Source organism: Contarinia nasturtii, unplaced genomic scaffold (assembly GCF_009176525.2).
Source record: "Contarinia nasturtii isolate CC-2019 unplaced genomic scaffold, AAFC_CNas_1.1 Cnas_scaffold_1029, whole genome shotgun sequence".
In the NCBI taxonomy this organism is placed as follows: Eukaryota; Metazoa; Arthropoda; class Insecta; order Diptera; family Cecidomyiidae; genus Contarinia; species Contarinia nasturtii.
The window spans coordinates 325054-351211 of NW_022198375.1; the positions used below are offsets into that span (position 1 = coordinate 325054).

The 26158-nt window shown below is 36.1% G+C and overlaps 1 protein-coding gene across 1 annotated transcript; it reads right to left on the minus strand.

The window, feature by feature from the left end:
• Window positions 1-311: 311 nt before the first annotated feature.
• On the minus strand, window positions 312-14643 carry LOC116343482 (gamma-1-syntrophin-like). The gene is made up of 5 exons (XM_031771536.1): window positions 14461-14643; window positions 6498-6728; window positions 4389-4506; window positions 4291-4325; window positions 312-578 (listed from the first exon to the last, which is right to left on the minus strand). The coding sequence occupies exons 1-5, from the start codon at window positions 14617-14619 to the stop codon at window positions 564-566; spliced, it is 558 nt and encodes a 185-aa protein (XP_031627396.1). The 5' UTR covers window positions 14620-14643; the 3' UTR covers window positions 312-563.
• Between the last annotated feature and the right edge of the window lie 11515 nt (window positions 14644-26158).

The window sequence follows — 26158 nt, forward strand, 5'->3', positions numbered from 1 at the left end:
AAACTTGCTATGTGATACCTATTGAATAGTAAGCGAATACCAATCGTTATTGAATCAATAGGCGTTTTAATAAAATTTCTATTAACATTCTAATAAAAAATCTACTAAGACCTAATAATTAGTAGTTGTTAGTAGCTAGTAAAATAATAATTATTACTTCTTAGTGGCTACTAAGAACTACTAAGTAATAAAATAATAAAAATGATGAAACTAATAAACTAATAAAAATTCTACTAATTAGTAGAAAAATTAACACCTATGGTTATTTTAATATATTTTTTAGCCAAAATTGACAAACCTCCCATTGCTAATGGGAGGTGATGCAAACGCTCACCATACGGTCTGGGGCAGTACTGATACTAACCGAAGGGGTGAGCAGCTTCTTGAATATATTGCCACTACAGATTTGGTACTCCTGAATAAAGGCATTTCGCCTACTTTTGTCACGAGAAACAGAGCCGAAGTGTTGGACATTACACTCGCATCTCAATCAATATCACATCTTGCGATGGACCGGCATGTATCAAAAGAAGAAAGCTTTTCAGACCATCGTGAGATCTGCTTCAAGTTGTTATACGCTGGCAAAAAACCACAAAAATTTAGAAACCCAAGAAGCACCGATTGGGCGGGAGAAAAAATTTGTTACACAAAAATAACAAATGTTACACAACAGTGACAAATGTTACACACGCGTGTGACAAATGTTACACACGCGTGTGACAAATGTTACACACGCGTGTGACAAATGTTGCACACGCGTGTGACAAATGTTACACACGCGTGTGACAAATATTTCACAAAAGTGACAAATATTACACAAAAATGACAAAGGCTACACAATTCTGACAGTTTTTACACAATTTTGACACTTTTCACATGACAAATGTTACACAAAAGTGACAAATATTACACAAGCGTGTGACAAATGTTACACAAAAATGTCAAATTTCACACAAAAGTGACAAATGTTACACAAAGTATCAAATTAGCAAAATAGATGAAATGGTTGGTGTGTAAAATGCAAATAACGATTCTTTCAAAACTTTAAACTCAAAACACACGAGAGTAGTAAAATAATATGTGAACTGGACCATTTTAATTGCGACAACAGCATCCGCCATTTTAATTTTTTATTATTGTATTTCGATTGATTCGTATGCAGTGCGACGAATTTTCTAGAAAATATTTTTTTTTCTCTCCTTCATTTCGTTGCTTCAAATTGTTCCCCCGCCAGGGCTATCAATGAAATTCAATTCAAACTTGAAAAATTATCGAAACATTTACTTTATTTTTTCCTCTCCTTCATTTCGTTGCTTCAAATTGAAATTAAAATAAAAATTGGAATTCAAACTCAAATAGTTTTTTGTTTTGAAAAAATCGTTATTTGCATTTTACACACCAATCCAACCATTTCATCTATTTTGCTAATTTGATACTTTGTGTAAAATTTGTCACACACGTGTGTAACATTTGTCATGTAAAAACTGTCAGAATTGTGTAACATTTATCACTTTTGGTAATATTTGTCATGTAAAATTTGTCACTTTTGTGTAGCATTTGTCATTTTTTTGTAACATTTGCAAATTTTGTGCAACATTTGTTAGTTTTGTGTAACATTTGCCGGCTACCGTATAAACCTTTATTCATAAGCTATCGAATAGCACATTCACTTTACACTGGACGGACCATTGTCTTCGATTTTTCTCAGTATGCGTCGAACCTTCAAAATCATGTTCTGGACAAGCGATTTGTCGATTTCTATCAACTTACTCTCAAACCTTCCCACTAATTGATTTGGTGGGAATAAAAGCGTAAATACAGCAACGAAATTTGAAATATGCATGCCAAAAAAGTGAAATCTGAAGAATACATCACAGATTTTTGTCTAACATAGAACATACATGTATATAGAATTTGTCTTTCGATCATTTTTTTCAGATACATTTCAACGTGATGCATGAACGTTTGTTACATTTTCCGATTTCATTTTTTCATTATTGTTTTTTCTATACCTTATATACACACACACAATGTTGCTGCGAATGTTGTGTGTAAGATATAAAGAGAATGAAAATTATTGAGAGTGAATGTATTTTGGTCATCGCTTTCAGTTTTGATGACGAGGGTTCCTAGGGTTCGGATTACCCCCTCTAAAATATTTTTAGGAGCCCTCAACAATTTTGGAAATGAGGACCTTTTTTTTGCTCTTGACTTTTTTTGGGCCGAGAAAATTCTTTCGATTTGCTCAGGTTTTTCGTCAGAAAAGTGAAGAGCAAAAAAAAAAAACGATTTTATCCTCATTTGAACAAATTGTTCACTTCGTCAGGGACCCCCTATGGATTTTTCCAGGGACCCCCTACGGAATTTTGCCATCACACTCCTCTAAAAAAATTTACGTCATCATCTATCGTGTTTCAATAGAATGTTGTTTGTAAACACAATGCCATGCATTAAGAAAATACATGTAAGGGTGAGCAAGATAGCATTGAACTACGATTTGGGTGAGAGTAATAGCAAATTTTTACATTCGGTCGCACCAGATGATATAGACCATTTAGTTCTGCATAAGAATTGAGAAAAACAATTCATTTTTTTTCACTTTTTGTGCTCTATGCCGAGTCTCCGAGAGTTTGTTGCTCGTTTCAGGGTTTACTAGCCAGATATTTTGGACCTTCGCCCATAACATACATCCAAAAACAGACGAGAAATAATTGATTTGGTGTCTTTTTGTGAAGTTAAATAGATGATTCTTTTTGCATGGAAATGCTATATTTTAAAAAGTGAGCCATTATTGTGGTTTTTTCTGCTTGCAAAGCACAATTTTGTCTTTGATCACATAGATCTCGAAGAATGCCATCGATTTCAACAATATTTAGTTGATAATAAAGCAAGTAATGGAGGTTTAATCTTACGTTTCATCATTAATTTTTCGAGTAATGGCTCTAAAGAAGATTATACCATACAAACACCCCTTTATCAAAGTTCGGTTTGTCGACGTCTCAAATGATTGTCCAAAATGATGAATTTTTCAATGCAACATGCTATGAGGCGAAGTGAACAGCCAATTTTTGAAACCCTTCAGTATTTTTTCGTAACTTATTTTGCTGATCGTGTCTAAATCTAGTGACCAAAAAATCCAACCCGATATTTGGCACTCAGTGACAGTTTTGAAAGGTTTAAGCACTTAAATTGGGAATACGACCGTACTTTTAGCTTTTTCTATAATCTTTATATTCATACTAACCAGTAAACATCCCTATACGCTCAGCTATATGTTTTAAACGACGCAAAATATTCCAATAATTTCTTCGGCAAAGTTGAAGCCCTTGAAGAGACAAGGGGTGCTCTGGGGGTTCAGGAGGTATGGTTTTCTAGGAGTAACTTTTCGTGAGGAATCCAAAAATGGGGTCCATTTTGGGATTTGGAAGGTCTTTGACCCCATTTTGGTCATTGCCATAATGGGTTACTTCTGGGGTCAATTTTACCTCCAAGGAGAGGTCATTGACCCTTCCTTTGGTAATAATTTTTTTTTTGTCTCTTCAAGGGCTACAACTTTGCCGAAGAAATTATTGGAATATTTTGCGTCGTTTAAAACATATAGATGAGCGTACATAACAAAAAAGGGGATTTTTGGCACTTCAAGGGAGCGTATCTAGGGGGTAATGAATTTGGGGAAAAAAATTTGATGCCAAACGTGTTATTTTGGACCCCTCTACCACATCCAATTGGAAATTTGAAAAAAAAAAATCTATCCACTGGGGATGTTTACTGGTTAGTACGTATGAATATAAAGATTATTGGTTCGACGAGTGATTGGTTCATCTTTAGACACATGCAGAATTTGTTTTGAACTTGGCCGCTCAAACCGTTTGAGACACTTTTTCGTAAAATCCAATTTGTACGTCATAACGAATGGAAATTTTTGTGCAAATTGTATTTGACAGTAGAGTAAGTGTGCAATTTCGCGTAGTAGATTCTGATCTTTTTGAAACTTTATGAGATAAAAGTACATGCAGGGTCATTCTTGGTCAAAAACTTGACTAAAATATTTTCTTTATATGCTTTATAACTTATAGTAAAAGGTTTAAGTGTTCAAAAAAAACGTATTACTTAATGTAATATTTGGCCGACCTCAATAACCATGTTAAATGAATAACAAATTTTTGACACGACATTTTGACGAAAGCAAAAAATGAAACTCTAATGATGCAGAATTTTAGTGATTCATTTCTAGATTTCTGTGCATGATTTTGATTTTTGAAGTGAGTAGTTAAATTAAATAGTTAGTACCTTGCTCTTCCCATCATCTGATGATCCTCGTAATGCTATTGCAAAAAAAGAGATTTTTACACTAATAAAATAAAATTAAAAAACATTTCAAAACATACCTGAAAATTTATATTTCCATACGATTGTTGAATCAGAACCAGTGAGTGAAAATCCCGATTGCCAATCTAACGTTAAACCACCGCTTCGACTTAGGTGTAAGACTGCAAATGTTTTTCGCTGCGCATAAAATACAAGGAACATAATCTTTATTTAAATGTAATTAAAAAATATCTATATCTATAAATCAGAAAGTATGTATGTATGTATGTCCGGGGTTGGCGTCCAAACACCTCAACCGATCCGGATGAAAGTGGTACCGTTGGAAAGTTCTCGGCCCGGCGGTGAACATAGGCACTATCATGGTCGGCCATCGTGGTTCAACACGGCCATTATGGTCAAAAACCGTATTTTTACCGTTATTTTTGCTTCACGAGTCGGCTATAATGGTAAAAAGTGACAAAACATGATTTAACATGGTTTACGGGGTTGGCCATCATGGTTAAAACTGTTAAAACATGATTTACCATGGATTTTGAGGTCGACCATCATGGTAAAACATGTCAAAACATGATTCACCATGGTTTTTACGGCGGATCCACCACAGTTTTAACACGGTTCATCATTGTCAACCATTGCTTTTAACATTGGTCATCCAGCGTCGAAAATCGCTGAAAATCGTTCAATTTTGGTGCTGTTGAATTAGACTCGAATATTGAAAACCAAATTCGAAATAAACGATCATGAAAAACTAATCATTTCAACAGCAACCTCCCGAAAGTGTACTGTACGCAATTTTTTTTCACCATTTTGTTTGGCACAGGGTGATTAGGATTGCAAGAAGTAGGCTGGTATTGTTTTTGAGCGATATTTGTTCATCGGTGTATCCATAATGTACCCATAGGGGGTATGGTATGCGAAAATTTTGTTTAACTAGATAAATCTTTTCCCAGAGACGTAAATCAAAGTTTTGAAATTTGTGAAGGGGTTTTTTTGGTACGAGAAAACCGAATCTGACGTTAGTTTTGGGAAACAATCAATATTTGAAAAAGTCACCAAAAAAGTGGGGTTTGTACAATACGTTGTATAGAAGGTACCTTCAATTTGTATTGAAATTTTGCTTCGAATGTTTTTTTTTTTTTGAAAGAAAATAGCCTGTAAAAATTTTCATGTCATTGTGTTATCATACAGGTACATTTCTGGTGATTTTATCTTTTCTGTATAACATACACTTCACATATTTTGAATACTTATACGTCAATAATCTATTAATTGGCCAAAAAACTTTACTGTTATTGATTTAGTACTGCACTACCAGTGCATATTCAATATCTTTTGGGGAATGAAAATTCATTCGGCAAAGGAAAAATTTTGGAAACAGTGCGGAAAAATTAGACTTACGAATGTAAATTCCATTTTAATATTAAAGGTTAAGGTTACGAGCGAAGCGAGCGAGTAACCGTCCAATATGTAGAAAAATATAGAAATATCGGGAGAAACTACCCAAGCACTCAAATTGCACTGTTCGCCCGGGGCATTTGCACCGTGCTTCAGATACGAAAACACGAAAATACAGAATACGGAGCTAGAGACTAAGAAAGTAGTGTATTTGCATATACGCTTCGTACCTTGCGTCTTATTCGTTATTCCCCCTTTTAGCAGCCTTTGCCATGCAAACAGCTGAAAAAGGAATGAAGCGCATACGCACATACACTACTTTCTTTATGTCTCGCTCCGTATTCTGTTTCGTGTGTTCGTAACTGACGCACGGTGCGAATGCCCCTGGTGAACAAAGCAAATTTGGTGCTTGGGTAGTATGCCGAGGCTAGCGAAGCAAGCCGAAGGCATGCTAGTTGTAAATATAAAAACAAAAAATGATTTTCGTCCATATGAATGGATCAGAATATAAATCCGACTTGTATGCAGGGTATATAAAAGTGGAGCACAGAGTTTTTTTTACATAGTATTGTTGTTGTATTACAACAAATAAACTCATAAATCTCTTAAAAGTAGTCACATAAATACCCCCCCCCCTCAAGACCAAAGTCCCCCTGATCAAAAAACTGTGCGGCTGTGTGGTCAGCACCCATAAGTTGCAACACCGACCTTTACTTAAATACTATACGTACAACTTTTACCACTTTTATCTATGTTTTTGCATATATACTTACACCTAATTTTATAACACTCGTAATAATTGTAGAATTCCAACTATTTTCTATCCGCAATAGCTCCTGACGAGTCTCCACGCTCAAGTAGCGTGGTGAGCTTTGAGGTGGTGAGCTTTGTAGCAAAAAACAATGCTGTCTTGCGTCGACAGTTTCAGATTCTTTAATCACTCGAAACATGGTCTGATACACCTTATAAGCACATGTTGGCTTTGCAAGACATGATACGCTAAGCTATTAAGTGGCAAAGAAAAAATATTATTTGAGTTTTACATAAGTTTAGAAAAATTAAATTTCTAGTGAAATCTTATTAAAAACTAGATACACTAGAATTTCGTGATTGACCCCATGTATAGTTCTATTTGTTATTTAACATATTTTTGTCGATTTTTCATTTTTTGACAGTGGCGTAACTTGAGGGTGGATTGAGGTTCTAATAATTTGTTGTTTTCTTATTGTTCACAGGCCCTAGGCGTCCGATTATTTGAATAGAGACAAATTTTCACAAAATGTGGTTTGCTCCGTTTGAGAGACACTATATTTTCGGTTTTTTCAAGAATCTCTTCTTTTTTAACACCGAATATCACTTGCGTTGTATATTGACAATGTATTTGAACGCGACTCGATTTAAGAAGCGCCATCTCTGTCACGCCAGGTTCTCATATATTTTTTTCTTGCAAATAAAATTGCAAAATCGTATAAATTGAATAAGTTTTGCAATAATAATAACGAAAATAATTAATAGAATTTATAATAAATAAAAAAAAATGAAAAAAAACACACAAATATTTTATATTACTTGTAGCCTTGTAGACTTTGCCTTGTTGACCATGTAGAGATGGTTACGTGGAGAAAATATGTATTTGTCAAACATTCATACCTGTAAAAAGAAACAACGTAAACAACACGAAGTGAAGCTATTTTGGTGTATCATATAATATAAAATATTTGTGTGTTCTTTCAATTTTTTTATTTATTATAAATTATATTAATTATTTTCGCTATTATTATTGCAAAACTTATTCAATTTATACAATTTTGCAATTTTATTTGCAAGAAAAAAATATATGAGAACCTGGCGTGAAAGAGATGGCGCTTCTTAAATCGAGTCGCGTTGAAAGCCGACTGTAAGTGAGAGTAGTTTAACACTAACCAAGATTAAAAGAAATTACATAAATAGTTTTCTGGTATGAGTTTAGTACAGACCCATAGTACGAAATGTATGAAAATAATTTGACGAAGCAAAAATCAATATGAATTTAGGATTTTTTTTACGTAAATCGTCAACACAAAACTGAGAGCGATATCCAAAATACATTCAAAACGTTGCATAAAAATGTATATTCACAGTACACAGAAACATTATCTATCATTTATTTTCGTCACAAAATTGATATCAGAAATTTTGTGTTTCACATTTTGGTTTCGTTCCTCGTTCTTCACCTCTTCAGAGATTTTTTATTTGAATCAGTAATTTTGTGAGAGTAATTTTCAAATTAAAGATGCAAAACATCACCATATTGACGAATTTAAAAAAATTTGAACTACAATTAAAATATGAACTTTTATAGGGAGAAAACTTTTGTTACACATAAATGCCAAATGTTACCCAAAAGTGACAAATTTTACACAATTTTGACACTTTTTACATGACAAATGTTACAAAGAAGCACACAAAAGTGACAAATGTTACGCAAAAATGACAAATTTTACACAAAAGTGACAAATATTACACAGAGTATCAAATAATTTTTTTTTACATTTTTGAGTTTTGATTCCAATTTTTTTTTTTATTTAATTTAACATAGCTTAACTAAAAAACTTAAAACTCAAAACATACGAGAGTCGTAAAATAGCATGTGAACTGGACCATCCGCCATTTTAATTTTTTATTGGTTTAGTTTGATTGACTCGTATGCATTGCGACAAATTTTCTCGGAAATATTTTATTTCTTTTCTTCATTTCGTTGTTTCAAATTGTTCCCCCGCCAGGGCTATCAATGATATTCAATCCAAACTTGAAAAATTATCGAAACATTTACTTATTTTTTTTTTTCAAAGACGAGCCCTATGAAGGTCGTCCAAAATCAGTTGTTGTTCCACAAAACATCGATGCTGTCAGAAACATGATAATGGAAGATCGTCATGTGACATACCGTGAGATTGAGGCATCTTTGGGCATTTCTGTTAAAAGCATACACACGATTTTGCATGAACATTTGGCATTTGGATCCCACATAAATTGACCGATGACCAAAAATTAGCTCGTGTGAATTGGTGCAAAGAAATGCTCAACAAATACAATCGAGGTGCATCAAATGTAGTGTATGAAATCGTGACAGGTGACTGTATGGGTCTTCCAAAGTGAAGATAACCCAACGAAAGTTGTTCGAGCAAGAAGCACTTCGAAGCAAAAGATCGCCTGTTTTTTCGCGATAAGTTAACATGTAGCAACCGTTCCACTAGAGGATCGTAGGACGGCAAATTCTGATTGGTACACCACCATTTGTTTGCCCAAAGTGTTTGGTGAATTGAGAAAAAACGATCGCCGTCGCAGAATAACACGTGTTAGTTTAGTTTTGAGCAAGCGTTCAGAAAGACATACATTTATGCGAGCAATTGAATGATGCTTGCATCATTTGATGCGCATCGATTGTGCTGTCGCCATACATTCGGATCTTCGGCAGCGCACGAAGTGCTAGTGCCTTCGTTGTGCGTTCGTCACTTGCGCGAACTGCCGTCCGCTGTGATGAATTATTTCACAAATCTCTGTATTTATTAGATTTGATACCCGTCAACCAATCTATGTTCAAAAACACGAGAAAAAGACTCCATCGAATGAAATGATAATCCAAAAAAATGGAAAATTGATCAGAAAACCCAACTTTTGACAGTAAAGGTTTGGAGGTTGGTACTCTGTAAAAATCGTGTGGATTATCCATTCGTATAACTATTTCTGTCTCAGAGCATGGATTTTTCACCATATGTAGTACGATGCATATTTTTAAAAGATAAACTATTTGTTGATTAAATTTTACCAACTGCTTCATTACATTTCCCAACTTTTAGAAACCACAGATGGTGCTAGACCGTTTAATTTCACATGAAATCAATTGAATATGAGTATAAACTCCCCACGGGCGATGAAAAGTGGGTCTATTCCGACAACCCCAAACGTAAAGGAGCGTATGTTGATCCAGGCCAACCAGGACTATCGCAGTCAAAACGAGACATTCATTGCAAGAAGGTCATGCTGTGCATTTGGTGGGATCAAAAAGGTGTCGTGTATTATGAGCTGCTAAAACCAGGTGAAACGGTTACATCCCAACGCTACCGCATGCAATTAATCAAAATGGAGCATACATTGAAGATTAAACGGCCACGGATAGCGTCTAAACAAGACAAAGTTGTGTTTCACGATGATGATGCCTGGCCACATCGAGCAGACATCGTTAAAAAAAAAGTACAAGACTTCGATTGGGATCGGCTTGATCAACCCGCGTACTCTCCAGACCTTGCTCCTTCTGACTACCACTTGTTTCGATCGATGCAAATGGGTTTGTCCGAGATATCGTTTCGAAATCCTGAAGGAGTGCGAAAATGGATCGATTAATGGATAGCCTCAAAAGATGAGGAATTATTTCGACGCGGAATCGACAAGCTACCAAGAAGATGGGCGGAAGTCATAGCTAACGATGGGCAATACATTGGTTAATGTACTCATTCATTTTGTTATTCAAATAAATATAGATTTTCACCCAAAAAACGGTAAAAATTAATCGATACACCCAATAGTTGTTTCTGTCACCGTTTTTGTAAACCGGTCTAACAAAAGACGTTCTCCAAATCTGTGGTACAGTGTATGTTTCAAGAGATTCTCTTAACAATGCTGTGATTGGCCCCTGCAATGAAACCAAACAATGCTTGATAAATCTATTTTTGAACGACTTTTGTCAGACCGGTTTACAAAAACGGTGACAGAAACAACGTTCAAAATTACCGTGGTGTCGCTCTTCAGTGTATAGTGTCAAAAATTCTTGATTCGATCGTCACGGACCATCTAAGTCAATATATAAAGAACATATTGGGTGTATGCATTAAAAATGGGAATTAAAATTGATGTCACCACTTGCGATTGCGTTGTAGTAGATCAATGACAGATACGTCATTTGAAAGGCCTATTCAAATATTGTCAAAATCAGTCAAGAGTGTTTCATTTGTTTGTGCGCATCATATTTTTTTCAACGATGGAAAATTTTGAAAGTTGGAGAAAAAAACATAATTCGCGGGGGGCAAAAATGATAATGCCACAAAATGGATAAAAATGTTATACGAGCACAGTTGTTTCGATATGAAACGGACCTTTCTCAATAGCTTAGGGCAAAAAAGAAAAAAATCGATTCAAGCCAACCATAAAAAATCGGCTGGGAGGCAACTACCCCCCAATTTTGGGGACTTTTTCAATATTCGATCCAGTCGGAAGAATACTGTGCATCAAAAAATGCTGAAACTTATCCGAAATGATAGAAATGGTGTCTGCCAATAGTCGATTTGGGTCCGTTTCGAAAGTAAAATAAACGAAAAAAATTCCAAAATAAAAAAATGGCCATTTTTGAGGAGCAAATTTTTTATGACTTTTTGCACACCTGGTCCAGAATAAGATGAGCGCAGTTGGAGAGAAGCGTCTTATTTACCAATTAGGAGAACTGATTACACAAAATATGAGCCATTGAATTATATGCTTACATCATTCAACGATTTCTATACCAAAAAAATGTCAAACAGTGATGAAAATATAATTGATTTAGAAGTAAACTTATCAATAATTAATTTTTCGGTACGAGAAAACAGAATCTAACATTTATTTTGTTATAAAACAACATTGGCGCAACTTTGTTCATCATGTTTGTGATAGATCTACCTTTCGTCGCGACCAATTCTTGCATCCTCTCATTCGCTGATGATACCAAAATTTCAAAATGTATAACATCAGAAGATGACTGCATTCATCTTCAAAGGGATTTAGATCGTGTAGCAAATTACTATGGGCGAAATTTATTAAAGTTAAACGTTAACAAAACAAAAATAATATCATATCATCGTGGATCAATGAAATATGAATATAATATCAACGTTGATGGCGTGCAAATTGAAAGAGTTGAAGTAATGAAGGACTTGGGAGTATTGCTTGATGTGAAGATGAATTTCAAATCACACATCGAGCATGTTGTGGCTAAGGCAAAATCAAGATTGGCTTGGTTAAAATTCAACAACAGGGATTTTGTCGACGCATGGACGTTAAAACGCCTTTCATTTACATTTATATCACCGATTATTGAGTATGGATCTGAACACAGTAATGAAACGACAACAACAATAACACATATTTATACTGTCGAAATTTTGATGTCAAATGGTGTCGACATTGGTGACGGTATTTTGAAACAGACTTTGTAATCCATATTCATCGTATATGATCCTATGTAAAGTTCTATACTTGATCTAGTTCACATTGACGGTTCAAATCGTTTATGTCCACTAGCGTGGACATGGACTGTGTGTTTCTTCTGTTACATGTACTTTGATTTACCAATTAGGAGAACTGATATGACACAAAATAGAACCAATAAATTATATGCTTACATCATTCAACGATTTTTATACCAAAAAAATGACAAACAGTGATAAAAATTTAATTGATTTAGAAGTAAATTTATCAACAGTCAAACTGAGAACAGAAAACTATTTAAAGCAAAGCAGATAAATACAAGATATTTGTTATGGATTGTAATTGTTGTGGTTAGCGTGCCAGGTTTGTGAGCATGAGGACACGAGTTCGATTCTCGGTCAAATTTTCTCCGGTATTTTTCCACCGTGATTCGCTCAGGGATTATCAGTGGTTTAATGAGGAGAAATTTGGGCCGAGTCTCGGACTTGTGGAGTGCTTCGGAGGACACTTAAAGCCGTCGGTCCCGTGTGTGTGCACAACGAATAATGGGTTCAGCATAGACACACGTAAAATGGAGTGCCTTTACGTTAGGTTGGTGTCTTGGATATGTGAAATATCCAATACGTCAACCGTAAAAAGGTAGTGCTGAACTACTGGTGATTATACCGGTAAATCAGTGGTGGTAGCATTCCTACATTGAATAGAGGAACCCAGCGCCATCTGGAGTATGGTAGAGTTATGAGTGTTCACAACAACTGCAGTGAGTTGAGTCCTAAGTGAAGCAATGGTCTAGGCCCTGCCGAACAGCTATGGTCACAGAAGGGCCCTGCCGAACAGCAAGGGCCGCTGAAGACCATGCTGAACAGCAAGGGCGACTGTGCCGAACAGATGGAACCCCGGCGACTGCCGGCTAGACTTAGTAGCATCATAACTCAAACGGGCGTCTTGCAATAGGTAATTTAACCTGAGCAACGAGAAACTATGGATATTACTGAAAAGAAGACCTAGTATGCCCCCGTACAAATCCAATCCAAATCCAATATGGATTGTAGAAATTTTTAGCAGTTGGAAAATTGATTTATGAAATTTATATTATTATTTTCATGAAGGGAAAGAAACAATAATTTTTCATTTTCTCTCTCAAAAATGCTTGATAAAAATCAAATTGTATTATATTTATTTAATTAAATTATTTTCAATAAACCACCAAATCGAAGGAACGCTGTTCGGTGCAGTTATTATTATTATTTAAGATTATAATTTCTAATTCAAATGTCAAAATATATATATAAGGTGAGTCAATTTGAACGGGGCCGAAAAAACCTACAAGGGCTCATTGCGATTTTGATTCTATGGATCATTTCAAGAAAATTTACCCAAGGAACCATAGCTCTAAAATGAATTTCGAGTCTGCCTATTTTTCTATGTAGATATTTTCCAAAGTATTTAAAAATCGACTTAGATATTGCATTAAAAAGGCCCTCCGAGCCAATTTTCACAAAATACCCCATAGTCTCATAGTATTTGACCTCAATATACACTTTTTTTTCGTTTGAAAGTAAAAAAACGGGCATAAAAAGGTATTTTTGATATGGTCGGGGTCGGGTCGTTTTTTCAACCTTTAAACAATGTAATGATGCCAGTTACCTAGTTTTGGACCAAAATTAACAAAACCGGTCGGGAAACAACAATCCGTTCAGATAGTGAGATTTAGGCCACCCTAGTGTACACAGAAAAGATATGCAAGTAAAACTAGATTACGTGCCGCATAAATTGTATTTGTCCTTATGATTTTCATACAAAATATCGTTTTTGTATATTCTCTTTTATGCGGATCTTCTTCAAAGCATAAATGAAGATGAACAGCTCAAAAGAGAATATACAAAAACGATATTTTATGTGAGTATTGTATGCGAAAGTTCAAAAACTATACAAAAGCGTGAAGTTTCAAACGTTTCGGTAATAGATGAAAATCGTATCAAAACTAACTTTATCGCAAAATAAATGTCAAAAATGGATTCCTCGACCCCAAAAACTCCCGCATATACTAATGTAGAGAAAAAATAATGTTTTTTACCTTTTTAATGCATACGTATCTAAGTCGATTTTTAAATATTTTGGAAAATATCTATTTAGAAACAGTGACCGGTTCGCGCATATTTCTATGCCTGATAGCTATGCTAAGCATAGCGGAGACGCAAGCCGCAACGCACCCGTCGCTATTCGATTCGAGCTATATTGTATGCGCACGGTCGTCTGCATAAACGAACATGTGCATTGTTCATATAGAGTGAACGGCGATGCATCGGTTGCGTTTGCGGCTATGCTTGGCATATCTATGCTACCTAGCGTATTTAGGCAAACATAGAAATATGCGCGAACCGGTCACTGTTTAGAAAAGGCAGACTCGAAATACATTTTGGATCTATGGTTCCTTGGGCAAAAATCACGATGAGCCTTTGATGCAAAAAAATTGACCCAACCTGATATATACATATATAAATACATATTGATTACCGGTGGGGAGTCAAAAAACATCACTTCCGTTCCCTTTAGTACCAAGAATCTTGGCTTGTACGTTTGCCATGATATGTTATTATTAATTACACCTTCATTAATCCACCCCATGTATTCTATTCGGTCACCAACTGCGAAGTTCCGATTATACAATTTCATCTGAAAAAATGCTAAAAGTTAAAATCAAGAGCATACTCTATGAGGAAATGTAAAGCACTTGAAAATAACATTTTTATTGTTCAATAATTGTTTGACTATTTGGGGCAAGTAATGTTTTGCGGTAAAAACGATAAATAATGTTTATGGGTTTATGTAATGTCTCGTTTCCTGTATGAGAGAGTGAATAAAGAAAATACATGTATTTACAATTTTTGGAACTAAGCTATAATAACCAAATGGTTCCTTCACGAAAAATAGAAAATAAAAACGCAGAAACACTAAAACGCAGAAAAATAAACACAGAACAATAAACACAGAAAAAATAATGCAGAAAAAATAAAATGTCTTTCCACACTGTGATCCTCAACATGCATTTATTAGGTATATTTCACCGTAAAAATGAATTCATGAGAAAAGTGAATCTGATATAAGTTTTGCGATACAAATAATTTTTGATAGACTTTTCAATGCCTGTATGATATCGTAATGACGTGAAACTTTGCACAGAGTATTTTTTTCACAAAAAGCTAACATTCTGAAAGTTTGAAGAAATTTCAATACAATTGAGTGGTACCTTCCATACAAAATTTTCGTTTTTGAGCAAAAAATCCAAAATTTTGTTCGAGAGGTACCCTTTATATGCACTGACATCCATTCAAACTCTCGAAATGTTATTTTTGTGTGAAAAAAATAGCCTGTGCAAAGTTTCAGCTCATTACGATATCATACAGACATGGCTTTCATACAAAAATCCAAATTTTTTGAAATTTTTGTATGAAAAGTGTGTCGAAATATATTTGTATCGCAAAACTAACATATCATATTCGGTTTCCTCGTACCCAAAAACCCCCCAATACATATTTTTGAGTGTTTAAGACATGGGGTCAATCACGAAATTCTAGTGTATCTAGTTTTTAATGAGATTTCACTAGAAAACTAGAAAATTCTAGTGCGTGAAGTTGGCTCTCAGTAATTTTTCATATAAATTATATGGCCTTTGGTGTGAAGTTGGCTTCATTTGTGACGTCATTATTCGCACTAGATTTACTAGTTTTTCTAGTATTTACTAGCGTGATTCGCCCCATGGTTTAAGAATACATTAAATATCACTTTTGGAGGAAAAATTGAATTTTTCCCATGGATGCCCATGGGCATCACACCAGACATGACTCGTCACTCTATCAACCAAAGTCGCTCAAAATCTAATGATTTCTATTCCTCGGCACCATAAATCATCCTATGAAGTCAGATTTTGAATTACTTTTCTGGTTTGAAAGTTATCGTGTTAACAAATTTTTGCGTACAGCGTACAGGATACAGGGCAGAGGGTACGCACATACATTCGGACATCGGAAAAACGCTAGATTCGTGATCCCTGGCCCCGAAAGCACCCAGAAAACACGTTTTTGATGGGTGTTAATTTTTCGACCGATTCCAATACTTTATCTTACATACTAGGTGTGTGCGGAAAAGTAAAACTCAGAAATCAAAAATGCAGAAAACAAAAACGCATAAAAATAAACACAGAAAACCAAAAATGCAGCCTTTCTGCGTTTTTTTTCCTGCATTATTTTTTCTGCGTTTATTTTTCTGCATTTTAGTGTTTCTGCGTTTTTATTTTCTGCATTCCGTAAAGCTACATTAACAAACTTATGTCCAAATTCTTTTAATTTAATTAATTAATTTTAAATTCCGATAAACAACAATTACCATCTGAATTATTTGGCTGGAATACCGCCACTGACATAAATTTATGCATGACTTATTTGGATATAAAAGCTAGTGAACAATCAACATTCGCAGGTTCTTTTGCTAAACACTTTGCCACTGCATATAGCTCTTTAGAATGTGATCTACGATATTACCACACTGAAATCGAGAAAATACGAGATATTTGTGCGGGAATTTCAACGATCGGAATAACTGAGGAGCTTGTAGAAGAACATGACCTTGTCTGTGGTCCAGATGAAATTCCAAACAGATTCATAAAGCGCTGTATGATTTCTTTGAAAGGACCAATTACTACATTTTTAACCCTCCGTTGTACACATAGGTCTGGCCAGACCTTTTTTGATTTTAATTGCAATTTAAATATATTTTTAAATAAGCTAGCGACTTGAAATTCCGTGTAGCTTCCTAAAATTTAATTGGCTATCAATCTAATCAGGACGAAAAAGGACACAAGGATTTTTTATAAGGATGTGTTGGTGTAAACATCGTATTAGTAACACATGAGTCTGGCCAGACCCACATACATTTTATATGAAAAATGATGTAATTTGCATTCTCTCATGAGTAAACATCCGCGGATTGGCCAGATTTATTATTTCAAAATGCCGCATGTGGTAGAGGGGTTCACGATATGACATTTGGGGCAAAAAAAAAATTCCCAGATTGATATGGTGCTAGATATGATCCTTGATAGCTCCAAGGACCCCATTATTTGGGTGAAATATGACATAAATATATTCGAATATTATATCAAAAACTGCCAATCGATTTTTCTCGTATTTCCGATGGGAAGGACTCATGTGTTACGAATGTGACTCGCCGGACATGTGTACAACGGAGAGTTAAAGGAATCACTAGAATCTGCCACTATTCCACAGATATAGAGAACGTCCTTTGTCAGACCAGTTTAAAGATACCATGGGGGCGCCGGTATGCAGTTGCTAAATAGACACTGCTTCTTCTTATTTACACTATGGGTGCAGCCATATTGGCATATTCATTTTTAAATAAGTGCGTTTAATGGAATATCAAAAATGCAAAGTACTAAATAGTACCACACGCAATGTTGAAATGAAAACATTTGCTTGTGAACAAAGTTTGTGAATACAATGCAGGACGAAAGAAATCATATATTTCTGGATCACAGTTATTCTAGGTAAGAAAAAATAAAATAAAGTAAAGTCGAAAAATATGTTTAATAATTTGTTTGCAACTAATAGTAATATTGTGGCAAAAGATATTTCTGTCGGCTGCAAAAATATTCTGTGCCGATAAAATTATTCGTTTTCTTGGCTTATTGTGCAGTATTCCATTTACAGTTTTTTTGAATCGACTTGTATAGGCGCCGATAAAATTTTACACAGCTAATTTTATTCTTTTATTTTTATTTTTATTTTTAATACAAAAAGTACTATTTATTTGATTATTCACACATTAACTTCAAACTCAACTACAGATACACGTTTAGAACAAATTAGCCATACGCGCATTTTGACGTTTCATTAAACGCATCCATTTGACTTTTAGCTTGAAAATGGTTGCGCCCATAGTGAGAAAAAGAAGAAGCAGCACTAATAACAAAAAATGTATTGGAGTTCATACCGACGCATGGGGGCGACGTGAAAAACCTTGACATCAGCGCCAGTCCCTCATAACAAAAAATGGTACAAATTCGCAATAGATGGCGCTTATGAATAGACAAACACGCTTGCATTTTATTAGAAGAAAAATGAAAAATATTGAAATATTTTTAAAGTAGTTAATTTAAGCATTTCAATTTGATTCGAGTTAAGAGATGTGATTCTAGTGCTTCTTTTGATTTCAATGGTTTTCAAAGAATTATAGAAAATATCAAATATGATATTTGTTGTTTCGATATGTCGAAAATGTTGTATTGGTTGATTGTCAAAATGCACCGAATTTTTGGTGAAGAAATTTGTGAAATTTAGATTTATAATTTTATAAAATATTTTATGCACTCAATTTATTTTATCATATATGATATCTCAGTGTTCCTTTGTGCACATGTCTTATGTTGTCTGTCAAGCTATACTGCGCATGATACACAACAGTGTCGAGTGTAGTGTACACTATACGATATACAGTATATGCACTATAGTCAACATCGTTGCGTGTGTATCTTGTCGACAGTCAGTAAACAAAAACAAGTATTCGAGTACGCTTGCTCGCACTTACGGTGTTAGTAGAGGCTTTACCCCTCAAAATGAGTTATGCACTCTGTGTAACGAACCGTACACAAAAGAATGCATACAATATAATATATATCATACAATTCAATACATACAAACAATTAATTCATTCATTCAAACATTATAATTCATGCATCAGCATAATGACCGATTTGACAAACAATTCATTCTTATTAAAACAGTTGCAATTACAAAGTAACCCAAACCTGTTGTGTTTTTATATTATTATTAATCCACAGCTCATTGGATAATAGGTAAATTAAATATATTATTCATTTGGTCCTTCGAATCAGTCGTGAATTGAGTTGAAATGGCTGAAGTGCAAAGTTTATTACAAAAGCAGAAACGAAGCCTCAAGCAATTCGCGCTTATTTTGGAAAATTACAATAAAGATCCAAAAGTGCGCAAAGCGGTTCCGGAATATTTTCAGAAAAAGTTGGATATTTTGGAAAAATGGTGGATAGACTTCGATAAAGTTAACACCGAAATAGAAAAAGCGGATACTGCCGAGTGTGAAAACCAGCCTTATTTTGTATCGAAATCATATGAGAACGCAAAATCGGAATACATTAGGCATCGTTCCGAGTTGCAGACCCAGTTAAGCAAGTTTAAACAATTGGTGTCGGTTGAAAGCAATGACGGTGAAGACGGTGAAGACGGTGTATGGGACCTAAGTATCATTAGATTACAACAAGAGCAAATTGAAGGCGAAAACAATGATCTTATTGAAGTGATCGACGATGAACCGGCGGAAGTTAGTGCGTTAAAGTTTCAGTATAATGAATTAAAATCGTCATTACAGTCAGCTGAAAAAGTGAATAGTGATGAATCGGCTGGAATTGCAAGTGCACAAACTGAAAATTTAAAGCAAATTTGGGCCGAGTTTCGCATTGCATTTAGAGCATTAGCAGTGTCGAGTAACAAAGTGCATTTACAAGACATTGACTTTTTACAAGTGCAAGAACAATACGTACAAGTGTGTGGCAAGTTGAACGACATTGCAAACGACGCAAAAAAGAAAGCGAATGTTGAATTGCCGAAAATTAAATTGCCCGAATTTGATGGGAAGTCGAACTGGATTGCATTTATTTCATTGTTTGACAAAATTGTGCACGAAAATAAATCGCTTGATAATGGAATTAAAATTCAATATTTAAAATCCAATGTGAAAGGTAGTGCAGAACAGCTCATCGGTCACATTAAACCATATGCATCAAATTACATGACGTGTTATGAGTTGCTACGAAAGCGATTTGATAATAAACGTATGAATTTAGCCGCGTTGTTAGACAAGATGATTAACTTTCCGAAAATTGAATTTGAATCAGGTGAAAAATTGAGAGCATTGCATGACACCATTTGGGAATGCATGCTGCAAATTAATAACATGAAAGTGGAGACAGCAAGTTGGGATCCACTGATCAATCATATAATGCTACGCAAGTTGGACGATAAAACAGTGAAACATTATGAGTGTCAGCTTACAAATGTGCGTGAAACGCAAAAACTGTCCGATTTTTTGTCGTATATAGAAATGCGGTTCTTAGCATTGGAATCGGCAGAAGGTAAATTTCCGACAAAAAAGAAATCAATCGCAGTGAAAAAAAGCGTCGAAAAAAAGTGTCATTATTGCAATGATGAACATTATTTGGGAAAGTGCGCCGCGTTCCAAAAATTAGAAGTGCAACCGCGAATTGATTTTGTAAAAGAAAAACATTTGTGTACAAATTGCAGAAGCAAATATACGGAAGTATCGGAATGCAAAAGCAAATATACATGTTCGAAATGCCAAAAAAAGCACAATACATTGTTACATTTGGACGATTTCAAGCCGAGATATACAAAACAAAAAATGTATAGTGAACCAAAAGCTGCACTAGCGTCAACAGCATTGACAAGTATGATTACGGTGAACGATGAAGATGCGGGAACAGTGTCAAGTGTGCAGTCGTTAATATCGACGGAAAGATTTGCGAATTTACTCGGTACAGCAATGGTACAAGTTCAATCGGGTTTCGGTGAATGGTTATTTATGAAAGCTGTAGTTGATAATGGGTCACAAAGCGCGATGATTCGAGAAGAAGCGGCTCAAATACTTAAGCTGGTGTTTGAACGTGTATATGCACCAATCGATGGGTTTGATGAAACGAAAAAAATCGCCAGTAAACAAGTGAAGTTAAGAATTAAACCGCGATTTGATTCTGCATATGAGCTAGAAACGGAGGCGCTAGTGTTTAATAAGGTGACTAATTTGAAGGTGTTTAAAGGAGATTTACGCGAATACGAACATTTGCAGAATTTACAATACGCCGATCCTACAGTTAATAGTGACAGGCCAATTGATTTGTTGTTGGGAGTCGCTGAATATGGGGACTTTTTGAAGTGTGGTTTAATCAAGGGTCCAAAAGGAACCCCAATAGCTCAAAACACAGAATTTGGGTGGGTTATCATGGGAGCCCAAAACCTGAAAAAAACACCAGCAACGCTAACAACATTGATATCGAATGTGAACATTGATGAAAAATTGTCCGATTTTTTCGCGTCTGAAGATTTGGATGACGAGGAAGATGTGGAGGAATTGAGCGCAGAAGAAACATATTGTGAGGAGTTTTTCGTGAAAACTACAGAAAGAGATGAAACGGGATATATTGTTCGAATTCCATTTAAGAACAGGGGTGAACCAGACCTTGGCAATTCGAGAAAGGCCGCTCTTGCGATGTTGTTCCAAATGGAAAAACGTTTCAAAAATAACCCAAATTTGAAAAAACAATATTATGAAGCAATAGATGATGCCATAAGGCAAGGACATTTAAAAAGAGTGACGACTGTTCCGGTCGATGCACATTATTTGCCGCATCATGCGGTTTTCAAAGACAGTTCAACCACAAAATTACGAACTGTTTTTAATGCGTCACAAAAGACCAGCAATGGCAAATCTTTTAATGAGCAAGTGGCTGTAGGTAAAATTTCCCAGCCAAAGATTTTTAACCTGCTGATGCGCTGGAGAAAGTACAAAATTGCGGTAGTTGCGGACATAGAAAAAATGTACAAGCAAATTCGTATCGCCGATGATCAGCAGAAGTATCAAATGATTTTGTGGAGAAACAACCCGAGTGAAACAATCGGGGAGTATGCACTCACGACGGTAACCTTTGGCGTGACTCAGTCCCCATTCGTGGCGATTCGTGTGTTAAAACAATTGGCACACGAAATAGCAGAAAAATGTCCATTAGCTGCAAAAGCGATTTTGGAAAGTTTCTACATGGACGATTTTTCTGGTGGAGCGGATACTGTCGAGGAAGCAAGTGAAGTGTGTAGACAATTAAAAGCGGGCCTAAAAAGTGGCGGATTCAATATAAGGAAGTTTGGTAGTAATTCAAATGAATTGATGAGTCGGATTCCAGTAGAAGACAGAGAAATCGCCAATGAAAACATCATCAAAGCTTTGGGCTTGGTATGGAGACCGGAAACTGACATGTTCACATATAAGTTAAATATGCAACTTAGTTCGTTAGCGACAACAAGACGTAAACTTTTTTCGGAAGTCGCAACGTTATTTGATCCACTCGGATTGATTGCGCCCATAATGACAAAAGCAAAAATTTTAATGCGTGAAGTATGGTCGTTGCGTAAAGACGGTAAACGCTTCAGCTGGGATGACCAGTTGCCAAAAGAAATGTCGTTAAGTTGGGCAAGAATAAAAAGTGAACTCCCGTTAATAACGAAATTGAATATTCCGCGTTGGATTGAAACGACGAAAAACACAAAAACCGAACTACACGGGTTTTGTGACGCGTGCAATGCAGCGTATGCGGCTGAAATCTACATAAAAAATTGGAGTGAAAGCAATGAAATAAGTGTAAATCTATTGGTAGCAAAAACAAAAGTGGCACCAATTGGTAAAAAAACGTTGACAATCCCGAGATTGGAGTTATGTGGTGCAGTATTGTTGGCCAGATTAGCACGAAGTGTCATTGACACTATGAAAATTGATTTTGCGGATGTAGTTTTGTGGACAGACTCAAAAATAGTGTTAGCATGGTTAGAGGGCAATCCAAAGAGATGGAAGTCATTTGTGGCTGCAAGAGTGCTTAAAATAAAAAACAAAACACAAAATGCGGTGTGGCTTCATGTAAGCGGCATAGACAATCCAGCGGATTGCGCCTCAAGGGGTATATACCCAAGTGAACTTGCGACACATAAATTGTGGTGGCACGGGCCAAAATTCTTGTTACAAGACGTAGACAAAACGCCGGGAAAAGTGGATTTCGAAACGTTAATAGACACAAATCGCGAATTATCGATACTCAATGTGACAGTAAAAGAACCAAACATATTAGCTCAAGTTTCATCGTGGTTCAAATTACAAAAAATTATGGCTTATGTTGTGCGTTTCGTTGAAAATGCCAAAAAAGACAAAGTAAAAACGAAAGGTGAGCTCACGGTAAGAGAGCTAAAGCGCGCTACGGTCGTTATTTTGAAAATAGTGCAAAAGCAACATTTCAACGAAGAAATAAAGTGTTTAAAAAATAATAAAACCATAAACAAGAAAAGCAAATTGTTCAAGTTAAGTGTTTTTTTGGACAGCGACGAGTTATTAAGAGTTGGTGGTCGTTTGAAAAACGCGAATATTCCATTTAACGCACGTCACCAAATTGTAATTCCAAAAAATGATCCAATTTCAATACTATTAATCAACGACACACACAAAATGGCATTGCACGGTGGACCGAAACTGACGGAATCAATGATGCGGCAAAATTATTGGCTTATTGACTCTAAATCGACGATTAAAAGGGAAATCAGCAAATGCATGGTGTGTGCCAGAAATTCGCCGAAAAAATTACAACAAAAAATGGGAGATTTACCTGAGTGTCGCGTTAATCAACCATTTAAAGTTTTTATGAATAGTGCAATAGACTTCGCCGGCCCATTTATGATCAAAACATCGACATTACGTGCCAGCAAAGTGCTAAAAGCATACGTGTCGGTATTTGTGTGTATGGCGTCGAAAGCAATTCATTTAGAGCTTGTAAGTGATTTGACAGCCGATGCCTTTATCGCCGCCTTGCGTCGTTTCATAGCAAGAAGAGGCAGGGTGTACAACATATACTCGGATAATGCTACGAATTATGTAAAAGCTAACAGAATTTTAAAAGAACTGAGCCAGTTGGAGCAGGAAACATTTCAAAAACATGCAGATCAAGAGCTCTTGGCGAATGGAATAGAATGGCATTTTGCGCCACCAGATAGCCCACACCATAATGGGTTGGCGGAAGCTGGTGTGAAATCGATGAAATTTCATCTAAAAAGAGCGTTGGGTGACAGAGTACTCACATTTGAAGAAATGAGCACGCTATTGGGCCAAGTTGAAGCAGTGGTAAACGCAAGGCCAATATGCGAGATGAGCCAAGACCCAAATGACTTCTCAGCTCTGACACCATCGCATTTTCTAAACCTGGTTCCAATTGAATTGCCTCCAGATACTGACTACGTCGACATGAAGTCGAGCTACCTGACAAGGTGGCAGTTGGTTCAAAAAGTACACCAGAATTTTTGGAATGGGTGGAAGCGTGATTACTTGAACCAACTGCAAGTCAGGCAAAAGTGGAATACGGAAAAGGCAGACGTCAAGTTAAATGATCTTGTCATGATCAGAGACGACAATCTGCCATCCACGAAATGGGCAACTGGAAGGGTGGTTGCCACACATCCCGGTGAAGATGGTCACACAAGAGTGGCATCGGTCAAAACAGCACATAATACGTTCAAGAGAAGTATTACCAGGTTGGCACCGTTACCGCTTATGACTACGTTATTACTCATTTTTTCAACGCTATCGAAAACCAATGCGGTGTCACATTTCGGAAACGATTCACCAGCTTTCAAGATAGAAAACTTTGAGCATCGACCGGGCATGTACTTCGAAACAATTTCAAAAACGTACGTGGCAAATACATATTGGAATATCATTGCACATTTCAACATGGATGATTTCACGAACGGGCTAACAAACATTGAAGCAAATGTTGCCAAAGTGCGACAAAAATGCGTGGAGATGAATGGAACTGAATCATGCGTCAATATATACAATATGCTCTACGACAATTATATTCGGATTGCGGAAAAGAATCGACTGTTCACAGTAAGGAACCGAAGACGACGAGCCGCGTTAGACTTGTTTGGAGATATATTGGGAGATATTACCGGCGTATTGAGTTCAAAATTCAAAAATCAATACGAGAGAGATTTGAGCAGCATCCACCAAAACGAGGAGCATCTTCTCATATTGGCTAAAAATCAAACTTCCGTAACTCAGAGTATGGTCAATTTGGTACAGAAGAACGAAGTAATGGTGGTCAAACAGGAACAACGTATAAATGAAATGCTGAACCAATTGATCACTATGCAAAACGGTGGAATGGCAGCTCAACAGTTACACATGATTTCACTCATACTGGTCGACGCAATGACCAAGTACGAAAATGAACAGACAGCAATTCTGGATGTCATCACAGAGGCTCAAAAAGGGCACGTGAACACACATTTGATAGCACCAAAAGCATTGGAGCAGCAGCTGGATATTATTTTGAAAAATATTGATGAAGATCTAATAGTTCCTGGAATCAATCGAAGAACGGAAATGTATCGTTTGATGTCAGTTCAGGTGGGATATTATGGAAGAAATTTATGCTTCAAACTACATTTACCGCTATTGAACAAGAAAAAATTTCAAATGCTACGTATGGTGTCAGTACCAACAGCCAGTAATGAAAAATACATCAAAATATTGCCATCAACGGAATACATGCTTGCAGCACTGGAACGAGACGGTTATGTATTTATGAACAAAGCTGAAGTGGAGCAGTGCCAAACATACGAAGACATGCTGATCTGCGAGAACATTAAACAACTTTCAACGGAAGCCACATGTGAGTGGAATATGCTAAACAACATTCAAAGTTTGGAGAATTGTAATGTGGTAGAAACAGAAAAAAGAGCATACTTCATTGATCTATCAGTAACCAATGCTTGGATATTCGTAACACCAGTAGAATATAATGCTGCAATCATCTGCGGCGAGAAAGTGGAACACATAACACTGGAAAATGAAGGCATTCTTGATTTACAACAAGGCTGCACACTCAAACATTTTGGTGGGCAGTTATGGACCCAAAAGGAGGCCGGAGAGGGTACCATGAGCATCATTGTGCCCAAGATAAATGTTTCAATAGACTCCATGCAACACAAACCGCATTTGGTCAACTTTACGCGCACGATGCTATCCAACTTCACACAACTACAACAACAATTGGATAACATCAAGGAGCAACAAGAGCTCCCCAACAACATCGACGGTCATGATATTCATCATTATACAGCTATATATGTCATGATCGGTGTCATCATAACCTACGTAATATTGAGGAAATTGACGAAACGTAAGCCAAACAAACGGATGAGTTTGATATCAATGCCCGCAATACCGCAACCACTAGACGTCCCAGAAGAGCGCGACGTCACGGGGGGAATCACCGCCGCGGGGGAGAATGTGTAACGAACCGTACACAAAAGAATGCATACAATATAATATATAT

Bases quoted from the DNA above. Each gene is read 5' to 3' on its own strand.
- LOC116343482 (XM_031771536.1), bottom strand. From the start codon at position 14,619: ATGAAATTGTATAATCGGAACTTCGCAGTTGGTGACCGAATAGAATAC. The intron at 6,729-14,460 runs GTAATCAATATG...GCCACTTAATAG, and splicing joins TGTTTTTTGACTCCCCACCG to CTTAGCGTATCATGTCTTGC. The intron at 4,326-4,388 runs GTATGTTTTGAA...TTTTTGCAATAG, and splicing joins ATGGAAATATAAATTTTCAG to CATTACGAGGATCATCAGAT.